Here is a 13,553-nt window from a genome sequence, read left to right on the forward strand (position 1 = left end):
TAAGTTTACATGACAATGGGAAGTAGCGTTGTTGTTTTCCCCTCCCCTGGGGAACCTTGACAGAAGCGGCGACAGGAAAGCATCTTATATACCAAGGATGCGTCTGAGCAAGGAGCCGAACTCTCCTTCATGCTTCTTCCTGCACGTAATGATTACCTGTCACAACCAACTCGGGAGCCCATTTGTTAGCTGAACGTTTTGCCAAAGCAGCTCTTCGGGTCGGCTCCTGCCAGAAGCCGTGATTCATCCTGCACTGGGTCTCTGTTGGCGGGGAAGTTGCCCGGTGTGAGCCCAAACAAAGGCTGGGTCTCAGTCCCCGGCTCTCCCAAGTTTCTTAAGATGTATGTGTTGTAAGGTGAAGAGTACCTGCACGCTAGTGTCGTGCCATTGGGAAACGCTGTGCGGGGGTCTCAGGTGGGTGGGTGGAACAACCCTCCTGTCAGTCATCAAAGTCATCCCTCCCAGAGTCAGGACAATTAAAAATGATAGAATTGGAAATCTGGAAGGGACCCCAAGAGCTATCTAGTCCAGCCCCCTGCAATCCAGAACTCACAACTAAACTGACAGATTGCTACCCAACCTCTGCTTGAAAATCTCCAGCAAAGGAGAGTCGCATCACCTTCTGAGGTGGCCCATTCCACTGTCAAACAGCTCTTACCGTCAGAAAGTTCTGCCTAATGTTTAGTTGAAAGCTCATTTAATAATAATAATTTATTATTTATACCCACCCATCTGGCTGAGTCTCCCCAGCCACTCTGGGCAGCTTCCAATCGAGTGTTAAAAACAAGACAGCATCAAATATTAAAAACTTCCCTAAACAGGGCTGCCTTCAGATGTCTTCTAAAGAGAAGATAGCTGCTCATTTCCTTCACATCTGAAGGGAGGGCGTTCCACAGAGCGGGCGCCACTACCGAGAAGGCCCTCTGCGCTAGACCTCAGTGTCTGGGCAGAACGATGGGGGTGGAGATGCTCCTTCAGGTATACAGGACCGAGGCGGTTTAGGTCTTTAAAGGTCAGCACCAACACTCTGAATTGTGCTCGGAAATGTACTGGGAGCCAATGCAGATCTCTGAGAACCGGTGTTACGTGGTTCCGGCGGCCACTCCCAGTCACCAGTCTAGCCGCCGCATTCTGGATTAAGTGCAGTTTCCGGGTCACCTTCAAAGGTAGCCCCACATAGAGTGTATTGCAGTAGTCCAAGCGGGAGATAACTAGACCATGCACCACTCTGGCAAGACAGTCTGCAGGCAGGGAGGGTCTCAGCCTGCGTACCAGGTGGAGCTGGTAGACAGCTGCCCTGGACACAGAATTAACCCGTCGTTTGAAAAGCTGTGTGCTTTGCTAGGTTCGTGCAACCAAGAGAACGGCAAGAAACAGTTGCTAAGTAGGGTCTGATCCAAGCCTTAGCCCGAGAGGTTGTAGGAATGCAGGCATTTGCAATGATGGAATTCCTCGAGCATCCATAAACCAACTGTTTTGACTGATAACATAGCAGGACCCCTTTCGTAATGAATTCGTTTATTTGTTTGACTTAACACACACACACTCCTGCTCACATAGCCCTGTTGACATTCTCCGTGTGTTGGTTGGCAATTTTACCCTGTCCCATTACCCAAACCGGCAGACTGCAAGCTGGGCACTGCAGCAACGCTGCTGCAGCATTAGAGATGCAGGTCACATCCATGCACCAAAAACTTTTTTTTTCTTTTGCTGCAAGGGGATGGTTATGCAAAAGAAACTGACCTCAGACTCTGTACACCTACCATGGTGAGAGGTGCAGAGTCTTTGCCTTGAGGCAGAAATTACCTTGATTAATGCACAGCTGCCCGTGGAATACCTTCATACATACATAATTTTATTTCCACGTTGCCGTCCCATAGTTAAAATCATCCTCAAGGCAGCTTATGCAAGAAAGAAATATGTAATTACAAACATAACAAAGGTAGTCCTAAACAAGAACTGAAACATCGAAAATTACACTACCAAATTGAACAATTTCCACATTAAAATAAGATTTAAAATGAAGATGCAAAACATTAATATCAAAAATAACAACCAAAACAAAACAAAAAACCCTAATCAAAACAAAAAAAATTCCTTCCAGTAGCACCTTAAAGACCAACTAAGTTAGTTCTTGGTATGAGCTTTCGTGTGCATGCACACTTCTTCAGATACACTGAAATAGAAGTTACCAGACCCTTCTATATAGTGAGAAGGTATAGTGAGAAGGTGGGGAGGGGTATTACTCAGAAGGGTGGTGGGAATGGGTGATTGGCAGATAGCTGTGATGAGCCTGTTGACGACTCTTAAGGACTGCAGTAGGTCTTACAGGAAAAAGCAAGGGGTGAGAAGGTGAAAAATGGCTTTGTCATGTATAATGAGATAAGAATCCAATGTCTTTGTTCAGACCAGGTCTCTCCATGGTTTTAAAAAAACCCTAAGCAATAGCTCAGAACTGTACAGAACAGCAGGACCTGCATTCAATGCAGGTGCTCTAACCACTGAGCTACAGCCCCTCCTCCATCTGGAGAGAGGATCAGATCTCTCTTAGTTATTGGGATCTTTCACTCGCAGCAGTGAACAGAAAGTATCTCTCGTGTGTATTGAGTTGTGCACAGCAGCAAAAAATTGCAAACAGAACAAAAAAAAAAAACCAGAGAAAAAGTAAACAAAGAATTAAAAATGCGAACCATAAAATGTCACTGCCTGGAGGGACAAAAGTGCATCTCCAAAGGGATAATAAAGCTATATAAAACTAAAATGATTATCCACCGGTAAGTTCCATCATGATTGAGAATAAAGGTTCTATAAAAGTTCTCCTCTCCACCTTTCTTCAGTGCATTACCAGAAGATCATCCACCGGGACATCAAGCCTTCCAACTTGCTCTTGGGGGATGACGGGCACGTCAAAATTGCTGACTTCGGAGTGAGCAATCAGTTTGAGGGCAGCGATGCCCAGCTCTCCAGCACTGCTGGGACTCCAGCCTTCATGGCCCCTGAAGCCCTTTCCGAGTCTGGGAAGAGCTTCAGTGGGAAGGTAGGATGCTGCTTATGTGATGTGGACCCCGCTTGGGGAGGGGACCCCAATAAGAGCCAAGTAAGAGCTGAGCTGAGCTCTTACTAGTGGTGCTGTGGGTTAAACCACAGAGCCTAGGGCTTGCCGATCAAAAGGTTGGTGGTTCGAATCCCCGCGACGGGGTGAGCTCCCGTTGCACGGTCCCAGCTCCTGCCAACCTAGCAGTTCGAAAGCACAAAGTGCAAGTAGATAAATAGGTACCGCTCCGGCGGGAAGGTAAACAGCATTTCCATGTGCTGCTCTGGTTCACCAGAAGCTGCTTAGTCATGCTGGCCACATGACCCAGAAGCTGTACGCCAGCTCCCTTGGCCAGTAAAGCGAGATGAGCGCAGCAACCCCAGAGTCGGTTATGACTGGACCTAATGGTCAGGGGTCCCTTTACTTTTTAAGAGCTGAGCGTGCTCATTGGCCACAAAATGCTGACTGGTTGTAACCGGGGTTAGAGGGGAGCAATGGGGAGGAGGTGGAGTATTCTGAGTGGGGGCGCTTTATACCACAACATTTTGTTGCAGCTCCCCCAGAGATCTGATTTTTTAAAAATCTGTTTGCTTCTTTTCAGGCACTAGATGTCTGGGCCATGGGGATCACACTATTTTGCTTTGTGTATGGAAAGGTAAGATGTCTGTAAAAGCGGGACGGGTTTTTGTGGTGGTGGTTGGGGCAGGGCCGGCCCACCCTTGAGGCAAGGTGAGGCAACTGCCTCAGGCAGCTGGATCCGCAGGGGCAGCAGATTATTATCATTTATTAGAGTTCAATGCTGCCCTTCATCACAAGATCTCAGGGTGGTTCACAGAGCAAAAACACAAGGTAAGAACAAAAGTAAATGGTTCAAACAAGAACAACAAAACAGTGCCCACCAAACGTATTTATCAGGCTGCAGAATATTAATCAGCCAGAGGCTGATTAATGGCCTGAAGTAATTTCTTTCTGGAGCTGTTGTTGATGATGGTTACTAATTGCCAAATGATTAGATAAAAGAATCCTGAGCAAATTATAAAAAGAACATAAATCTCAGGCAGGCTCATGATGGAGAAGGAAGGCAGTTCTTAAGTGTGCAACTGAAAAGCGTATTGTATGAAGATGTTCTAAGAATCTCTCTGCAGGAATCATTGGGGCCAAGATCCCTTCACCCCCCCCCCACCCCAATAAAATACTTGAGGGGGCTGGTCCCCCTCGAAGTTGATGACCGTCGCCATTCAAATGGTGTGTGTGCGCGCCGCAACTTGTGTCCTATCCCACCCCCAATATTTTAATTTAAGTTGGCACCCCTGGCAGGAATGCCCCAGCCTCCTTGCAGAGCTGAGCTCTCAGGGTTCCTTGGGACTGGTTATAGAGTTTTAGTCTGTAAGTGCAAACAAGAGGGCTAAAGCAGAGGATTCACAAAAGCATGCAAACCTTTGCTCTGTTTTGCAGTGTCCTTTCATTGATGAATTTATCCTCGCTCTTCACAACAAGATCAAGAACAAGCCAGTGGATTTCCCGGAAGAGTAAGTAAGCTTTGCTGGTCGCAGTGGAGCACAAGGTTGCTGCAGATGACTGGGAATCCCAAGTGAGGAGAAGGGCTTCTGTTGCCCTCAGGTCTTGCTTGCAGACTTCCCATTGGGGCTTCTGGTTTGCCACAGTGAGAAGAGGATGCTGGACAAGATGTGTCTTTGGCCTGATGCTCTTAACCCACAGGTTTGCATTCTGACTACCTCTCAAAGAGAGCCAGTGTGGTGTAGTGGTTAAGAGTGGTAGACTTGTCATCTGGTGAACTGGGTTCGCGTCTCTGCTCCTCCACATGCAGCTGCTGGGTGACCTTGGGCTAGTCTCACTTCTTTGAAGACTCTCAGCCTCATTCACCTCACAGAGTGTTTGTTGTGGGGGAAGAGGGAAAAGGAGAATGGTAGCTGCTTTGAGACTTCTTCGGGTAGTGATAAAGCGGGATATCAAATCCAAACTCTTCTTCTTCATTGTGGACCAGAGGAGGTGGTTTTGCTTCACCTCGCAGCAGCATTGAGCACAGTTGACTGGTATTTTTCTGAGCCCCTGGAAGGAGTGAGATTATGACTCATTGCTCCAGTCATTGTTGACACTTACCAAGTTAGACATTGTTGTCATTTTCCAAATTAGCCATTGCTGACATTTACCAAGTTAGGCATCGCTGACCTTTAGCAAGTTAGATGGTCCCCCCTAATGAGTGCTGCACCATTTGGTTATCTGTTTTTCTCCTCTCCTATCTCCTACCTGCACCAGCCACTCTGTATATGTCCTGCCTGACGTGAGAGAAAAGTCGTTCCCTCCCACAGCAAAGGCTACGCTCAGCTCCTCCCATTCCGAGTGGGCAGATACAGCATCCTGGGTTACTGGTTCTTTGGCACTTTCAATAAGGGCCAGGTCACAGGTCCAAGAGAGAAGACAGGATTGTGGAATTTCCACCCTGGGAAATGTGAGCGGGGCTTGTAGTGGCAGCCAAGGACAAGAAACCGGGAGCCAGCCTTGGCTTCAAAGATAGTTGGAGATGTATAAAGAAATACATGAATAATGAGCCTGAAGATGTGATCCTGTATATTTACACACGCACACAAGGAGATTCATATATATCAAAATTAAATATTTTAAGAAAAATATCCAGAGTGCACAGGTTTTGCAATGGGTCTGTTAACCCGATTGGTGGTTCAAGTCTACTCAGGGATGGCTGCCGGCAGGATTCCTGAATTGCAGATAAGTAGTAAGAGCTGTTTGACTGTGGCACGGTCTCCCTCGGGTGGTTGTGGCCTCTCCTTCACTGGAGGTTTTTAAGCAGAGGTTGGATGGCCATCTGTCATGGGTGCTTTAGCTGAGATTTCTGAACTGTAGGAGGGCTGGACCCTGGGAGGAGGAGTCCCTTCCAACTCTAGGTAAAGGGACCCCTGAACATTAGGTCCAGTCGTGACCGACTCTGGGGTTGCGGCGCTCATCTCGCTTTATTGGTTGAGGGAGCCGGCGTACATCTTCCGGGTCATGTGGCCAGCAGGACTAAACCGCTTCTGGTGAACCAGAGCAGCGCACGGAAACGCCGTTTACCTTCCTGCCGGAGCAGTACCTGTTTATCTACTTGCACTTTGATGTGCGTTCATACTGCTAGGTTGGCAGGAGCTGGGACCGAGCAATGGGAGCTCACTCCGTCACAGGGATTCAAATCGCCGACCTTCTGATCGGCAAGTCCTTGGCTCTGTGGTTTAACCCACAGCGCCACCCTCGTCCCCCCCCTCCAACTCTACAATTCCATAATTCTGTGATACTTTAGGAAGCTGCCATTGGTCTATCTATCTAGCTCAGTGTTGTGTGCTCCGACTGGCAATGGGTTTGAGACAGGGGGAACGGAGGGGGTGGCAGAGAGAGAGGAAGAGTAAAGGGAGACAAGAGAAGGGAGTGGTAGAGAAAGAATGGGCAGTGGGAGGCAGAGAAAAAAGATTAGGGAGTGGCAGCAGCGGCGGAGGAAGCCGCTCAGGCACCTGAGGAGCTGCGAGCCACCCATAGGGGTGGGGCGAGCTGCCCATAGGGACAGGGTGCACTGTGGGGCCTCTAGAGTCTGCGTGCCTCCTCCCACTCAGCTGCCCTACAGCTTGGGGGGAGGCAGTGGGTGAACTGTTTGGCCAGCGCAGAGCCTGCGTGCGCCCAAGCCACCGTGTCTCTCCCAGAAGAGACGAATGACTCAGGCTCACTGCAGGCCCTGCGGTGAGTGCATTTTGTCACCCTGCTCAGTGGTGACACCCAGAACAGACAGCACCCACCGCACCCCCTTCCTCCGCCCCTGAGTGGCAGAGAGAGAGAGGGATAGGGCAGAAAGGGGTGAATTCACCCCTTTGGGGGGCTCCGACCTCACCTTCTGACCGACCTTTCTTGCTGCCAACATGCAGCTCCAGCAGGACCCCCCCAACAAGGAAATTCAGCCCCTAGCATGAAGAAAAAACAACATTGCCCATCCCCGTCTCACAGCTTTCGTAGAAAGTTTCATTGTCCCCTTCCCAGCCCAGTCCCAAACTTGCGTCTCGAGCGAAGATGCTGCAGCTGTGATTCTCCCAACTCAGCGTTGCACCAAGGCAAAGGATTCCTGACCTACTTGCATGAATTAATCCTTCGTTCCTAATTGAAATGTAAAGATGATATCATATCGCTGCCGTCGCTTGAAAAGGAATATCGGGGGAAGAATGTGGGTGGGTGGAGAAACGAACGGGGGGAAGCGGCAAGTGTTCGGAGAGAGAGCCCCCTCTTCCTTTAACCCTGGGCTTGTTGTCGGTGTTGGATTGTAAATCATGCATTACACGGAGGGACTGAGCATCCTCACTGCCCCCTGCCCCCGTTAATGGTCTAAAACTGACTACAGTGGTACCTCAGGTTAAGTACTGAATTCGTTCCGGAGGTCCGTACTTAACCTGAAACTGTTCTTAACCTGAAGCACCACTATAGCTAATGGGGCCTTCTCCTGCTGCTGCACCGCTGGAGCACGATTTCTGTTCTCATCCTGAAGCAACGTTCTTAACCTGAAGTACTATTTCTGGGTTAGCGGAGTCTGTAACCTGAAGCGTATGTAACCTGAAGCGTATGTAACCCGAGGTACCACTGTCTCTAGGAGATCCTTACAACCAGGCTGAGCCAAGGAACCATACTGCCCCTTGTTTAATCACCCTTTCTGTATGCTAGGAAGTTGGGGTAGGTTTGTGATTTGGAGGTGGGGGGCTGTCAATGCAAAGAAGGGGTGTTGTCCAGCAAAGGTCTCGGTGGTGCTGGCCATGTGGCTGCGATTGTTGGCAATGGACGACTGCCCTTTCCTCCCCACCCATCACATCGCGCAGGGTGCACAATGCCTGTGGGGTGTGTCATTGCGCTTGTCAAGACTTCCAGCATTGCCTGTGAAATGTCTCAATAAAGCTGCCCTCTGAAACCCGGGAGACTGAACTTGCCTGGGGCCTGGAATCTTGTCCCTGAGACGCCCCACTGAGGCAGCGCTGCCTAATCTGCTCTGACGCGGCACGCTAGTATGCAGTAGCTCAGGTTCAGATTTTACTATTGAAGCCTTGCAGTGCCATGGCCATTTCACGCATTAAGTCCCCAGTCAGCTGGGAGTTCCCCGGGGCATTCTTGGCGTGGCAGCGTAAGTCTGGCAGGGCCCTGGCAGGATCCCCCAGCCAGCTTAGCCCTCCGAGTTCTGGGGCAAGTGTACTCCGGGTTTCGGAGCAGTTGCTGGAAACGCCAGGGGGAGAGAGGGCTCTTGTGCTGGTGTCCGAGCTTGTGGGTTTCCCACAGGCATCTGGGTGGTCATTGTGAGAACAGTGTTCTTGTCTAGATGGTCCATTGGGCCTGATCCAGCCGACTCTTACAGTGGTACCTCGGGTTAAGGACTTAATTCGTTCCGGAGGTCTGTTCTTAACCTGAAACTGTTCTTAACCTGAGGTACCACTTTAGCTAATGGGGCCTCCCGCTGCCACCGCACAATTTCTGTTCTCATCCTGAGGTAAAGTTCTTAACCCGAGGTAATATTTCTGGGTTAGCGGAGTCTGTAACCTGAAGCGTATGTAACCCGAGGTACCACTGTATTTGGTTCTTACTAGGGAAACTTGTCCATCTCAAGTTTCCCTGCCAGTTCCACCATTTCACATGATCCTCTTTCACCTGCCTCCTCCTCCAAACTATATATTTGGAGTTTATTAGTCAGCTCTGCGAGAGACTCTTCACATCTGCCACCTCCGCAAGGGATTAGCTTTTAATGGGCTGGCTGGGCCTCTTCCTCCTCACATCTCCTGCGGCAATAACTCTTCGCTGCCTGGCTTATTTTGACATCCCGGTGACCTGTTCTTTCCATCTCGAAAGGCCTCTCTCCTCATTAGCTTGTGTAGAGAGGCAGGGGAATGGCAGTGTGTTGACTCAGTGTTTAAACCTAAGCCTGTTAATTTGATAAAGCCCGTAAGAGAAGAGGGATTGGAGGCGGGAGAGAGTGCAAGGAAGGAGAGTATCATCAGATTAGTCCTGGCTGCACCACAGACCTCCCAGAGACTCAGTCAGTTCATAGGACTGTTAGCAAGCCGAGCATATTCTGCCCTGGCTCCAGAGGCCAAGGAGCTTCTGTTTACTAAAAAAGACCTTGCTATTTTCTGCACTCAGGCGTGGACAGAAGCCAGTCAGTCACAAACCATTTGTTCTGCGCCGTTGCTTAGTTTTCCCATTTGGAGTTCACAGGTTTTTATGCTCCAATGGAGCTGGTGCAATCTGCTTGGTCTAATGTTCTCATTCCTAAAGCATGATTTGTAAGGTAGTTAAATTTTGAATCAGGGTTCAAGATGACCTCGACAGATTGGAGAATTGGGGCCAAAGCAAGCAAAAGGAAATTCAATGGGGACAAGTGTCAGGTTCTGCGCTTAGGCAGGAATAAGCAGCTGCACAAATATAGGAAGGGGGACACCTGGATTGCCAGTAGTATATGTGAGAAGGATCTAAGGAGTGTGATGCGGCAGCAGTGTGATGCGGTAGCAAAAAAAAGGGGGGGGAGCTAATGCAATTCTGGGCTGCATCAACAGAAGTCTGGTGTCCAGATCAAGGGAAGTTATTTTGTTGTTTAGTCATGTCCGACTCTTCGTGACTGCATGGACCAGAGCATACCAGGCCCTCCTGTCTTCCACTGCCTCCCGCAGTTTGGTCAAACTCATGCTGGTAGCTTCGAGAACACTATCCAACCATCTCGTCCTCTGTCGTCCCCTTCTCCTTGTGCCCTCCATCTTTCCCAACATCAGGGTCTTTTCCAGGGAGTCTTCTCTTCTCATGAGGTGGCCAAAGTATTGGAGCCTCAGCTTCAGGATCTGTCCTTCCAGTGAGCACTCAGGGCTGATTTCCTTCAGAATGGAGAGGTTTGATCTTCTTGCAGTCCATGGGACTCTCAAGAGTCTCCTCCAGCACCATAATTCAAAAGCATCAATTCTTTGGCGATCAGCCTTCTTTATGGTCCAGCTCTCACTTCCATACATCACTACTGGGAAAACCATAGCTTTAACTATACGGACTTTTGTTGGCAAGGTGATGTCTCTGCTTTTTAAGATGCTGTCTAGGTTTGTCATTGCTTTTCTCCCAAGGAGCAGGCGTCTTAATTTCGTGACTGCCATCACCATCTGCAGTGATCATGGAGCCCAAGAAAGTAAAATCTCTCACTGCTTCCATTTCTTCCCCAAGGGAAGTTATAGTACCGCTCTATTCTGCCTTGGTCTGATCACATCTGGAGCCCTGTGTCCAGTTCTGGGCACTGCAGTTTAAGAAGGATATGACAAGCTGCAATGTGTGCAGAGGAGGGGGAACCAAGATGACCGAAGCTTATGAAGAATGCTTGAGGGAGTTGGGTGTGTTTAGCCTGGAGACTGAGAGGTGATATGATAGCTGTCTTCAGATATCTGAAGGGCTGTTACATGGAAGATGGAGCAAGCTTGTTTTCTGCTGCTCCAGAGGGGAGGACCTGAACCAGTTTCTTTAAATGTCAAGAAAGGAGATTCCAATTAAACATGGAGGAAAACTTTCTTACGGCATGAGCTGTGCAACAAAGGAACAAGCTTCCTCAGATGCTGGTGGACTCTCCTTCCCCGGAGGTTTTTAAACAGCGTTTGGATGGCCACTTGTCAGAGCTCCTTTTAGCTGTGGTTTCTGCACTGCAGGGGGTTGGACTAGATGACCCTTGGTGTCCCTCTCCAACTCTACACTGGTGAGCCGCTATGATTCAATATGCGGCCTAGGTCTCCATCTCCCCCATGTCAGCATGTTTCAAAGAGAGTTTGTTGCTTGTACTGGGTATGTCCATCCCGGTTTCTCCAGTTTTTCCAGTTTGGGGCTATTGTTTTAAAAAACCTCCTACCAAGTAGTTCGGTGGCTGAACACAGAAGAGTGGCAGCCTGTAGCTTCTGTCCCCAAAACCAAACGCTTTGTTTTTCTTTCTGCCAGGCCTTGGATCAGCGAGGAGTTAAAAGACCTGATCCTGAAGATGCTGGAAAAGAACCCTGAAACGAGGATAACGGTCCCCGAAATTAAGGTAAGTGGGACATGAACTTTAATAGGAACAAAGGAAGCTGCCTTATATGTTTACTTGTCCTTCCATTCACTGACCGGCAATGGCTTTTCAGGGTTTTAGGCAGGGTTTTCCCCAGCCATTCCTGGAGATGCCAGGGTTTGAACCTGGAACCTCCCTGGATTGCACAGACTTAGAATTTTGCCACCTCTTGGCAGTTAAGTATCAGTGTCCATCTCGTTTACATGTTAAGTTTTATTAGAGTTGCCCCACCAAGCTGTGCTGACCTCAGCCAGCCCCAGCTGCCTGTGCCCTCCAACACCTAACTGCCACCCCTCAGGATTTGCCGCCTGAGGCAGCCACCTCACTCTGCCTCATGCTAGGTAGGGCTGGCCCTGGCCGTGATAGCCTTCGTTTGTGTCTTCCATGCAGCTGCACCCTTGGGTGACGAAGTTCGGAGAGGATCCTCTGCCTCTCGAGGAGGAGCATTGCACAATTGTGGAGGTCACCGAGGAGGAAGTGAAGAACTCCGTCAAAACAATCCCGAGTTTGCCTGCTGTGGTGCGTACCGCTGCTGCCGCGACACTGTGTTGTGCAGGGCTTAAAAGCCACCATCCCTCTGCATTGTGTGGTTGATGGTACAGAACTGGGTGCTTGGCTAATGGCCGGTGTGGGTGCTCTGTCCAAAATTGTGTTGCAACCCACCACATTAAGCTGCTGAGTGGAAGGAGGTTGGATCCTGTTTTCCCCAGCAGAAGGAGATGAATGCTTTAGGATTTGACTGGGGAGCTGGTTCAGAAGGTCAGGAGCGACTGCACTGACAGTAGCCTTGTCTGTGTTTTTCCGCTTGCTTCTTTTCTGCCCTAAAATGCCTGCTCACCCTGTATATTGCAAGCAGCTTATCAGGCGAGCCTGACATAATAAGAATGCTTATATTGGAAGCCACCGTCATAATCTGGTATGCAGCATTTGAAATTTACCAAGCACATTTTGCACCTGGCTATCGGCCACAAGTGAAGATTCCCAGGCGTCAAGATGGCACCTGATGTCTCCACCGTCTGGAACTGCATGCCTGGGGATCCTTGGATCTTGCCCGTTTTCACACACTAACACCATATCCGGTAGAATTCTACCTGTTACATTTTATCTGCACAATCAGAATGAGTTTCAGGAACCCGTATGTCAAAAAATACAAATTTCGAGCCGTCTGGCCCCAAAATGGCAACTAGGCATTCTGTTTTGGCAACTGCAACCCTGGTTTAAGGAGCTATTTGGCACCTAGAGTATGTATCTGAGTCTCTAACACTGCCGCTATGTAGGGGGCATCCCTGGTGCAGTGGACTGTAAAACACTCTGTGCATCTACTCCAAAAGTGTGGCAGCTGCTCACTCGCTCTTTCTCCAGGCAGTTTTGGGAACAAAGCAACTGTTAGTGCAAGGAGATGCTCCTGCATGCTTGGCACCCCAGCAAGCTGCCTTGTTTACCTTTATGGCTTGGCTGGCTCTGGCATTTATCCGGGACTCCAAGCACACTGGGACGCGGGTGGCGCTGTGGGTTAAACCACAGAGCCTAGGGCTTGCCGATCAGAAGGTCGGCGGTTCGAATCCCCGCAACGGGGTGAGCTCCCGTTGCTCGGTCCCTGCTCCTGCCAACCTAGCAGTTTGAAAGCACGTCAAAGGGCAAGTAGATAAATAGGTACTGCTCCGGCGGGAAGGTAAACTGCATTTCCGTGCGCCAGAAGCGGCTTAGTCCTGCTGGCCACATGACCTGGAAGCCCTATGCCAGCTCCCTCTGCCAATAAAGTGAGATGAGCGCTGCAACCCCAGAGTCAGTCACGACTGGACCTAATGGTCAGGGGTTCCTTTACCTTTACCAAGCACGTTCTTGTTTCCACTGTGAAATCCTTCCTAGTGATTTGAGGTGCTTGGAGCACTCTGTCCCTTTAAGAACAAAAGAATAGCTCTGCTGGGGTCCAGCATCTTGTTCTCACAGTGGCCAAACCAATGCCTGTAGAAAATCCACATGCAGGACTCAAGCGCATCAGCAATCTCCATGATTTCCATCAAGTGGTATTCAGGAGAAATACTGCCTCCTAGTGTGGAGGGGAGAGCACAGCCGTTTGCCCAGTCCTCTTGTAAAACCATCCAAATTGGTGACCACCACTGCCTCCAGTGGGAGAGAGTTCCATAGTTTAACAGCGTGCTGTGTGAAGAAGTGTTTTCTTCTATCTGCCCTGAATCTTTTTTTAAATAAGCTATTTTTATTAAAGCTTGAAACAAAGAAAGAAAAGACAGTATACAGAAATAAATATCAAATATCAAGCATTTTTTAATCTGTCCTGAATCTTTGGACATTTTACTTTATTGGATGTCCATCAGCTCTAATGTTCTTGGAGAGCGAGAAAAACTTTCTGAACAGGCTGCAGTTGCAAAACAAAAAACATACAATCACATTTTTTAAAAAAGAAGAAGGCTG

General features: G+C 49.1%; 1 protein-coding gene across 1 annotated transcript in view; it reads left to right on the forward strand.

Moving 5' to 3' along the window:
- Positions 1-13,553, forward strand: part of CAMKK1 (calcium/calmodulin dependent protein kinase kinase 1) — a gene marked incomplete at its 5' end in the record, with an annotated part of 45,337 nt that overhangs the window by 25,186 nt on the left and 6,598 nt on the right. The window contains 5 exons of the mRNA XM_081890450.1: positions 2,838-3,037; positions 3,636-3,689; positions 4,490-4,563; positions 11,015-11,102; positions 11,511-11,639. Of these exons, the coding sequence (XP_081746576.1) occupies positions 2,838-3,037; positions 3,636-3,689; positions 4,490-4,563; positions 11,015-11,102; positions 11,511-11,639 (545 nt within the window). The remainder of the gene's footprint in view (positions 1-2,837; positions 3,038-3,635; positions 3,690-4,489; positions 4,564-11,014; positions 11,103-11,510; positions 11,640-13,553) is intronic.

This window comes from Podarcis melisellensis (genome assembly GCF_964234715.1).
Source record: "Podarcis melisellensis genome assembly, chromosome: 15".
Lineage (NCBI taxonomy): Eukaryota > Metazoa > Chordata > Lepidosauria > Squamata > Lacertidae > Podarcis > Podarcis melisellensis.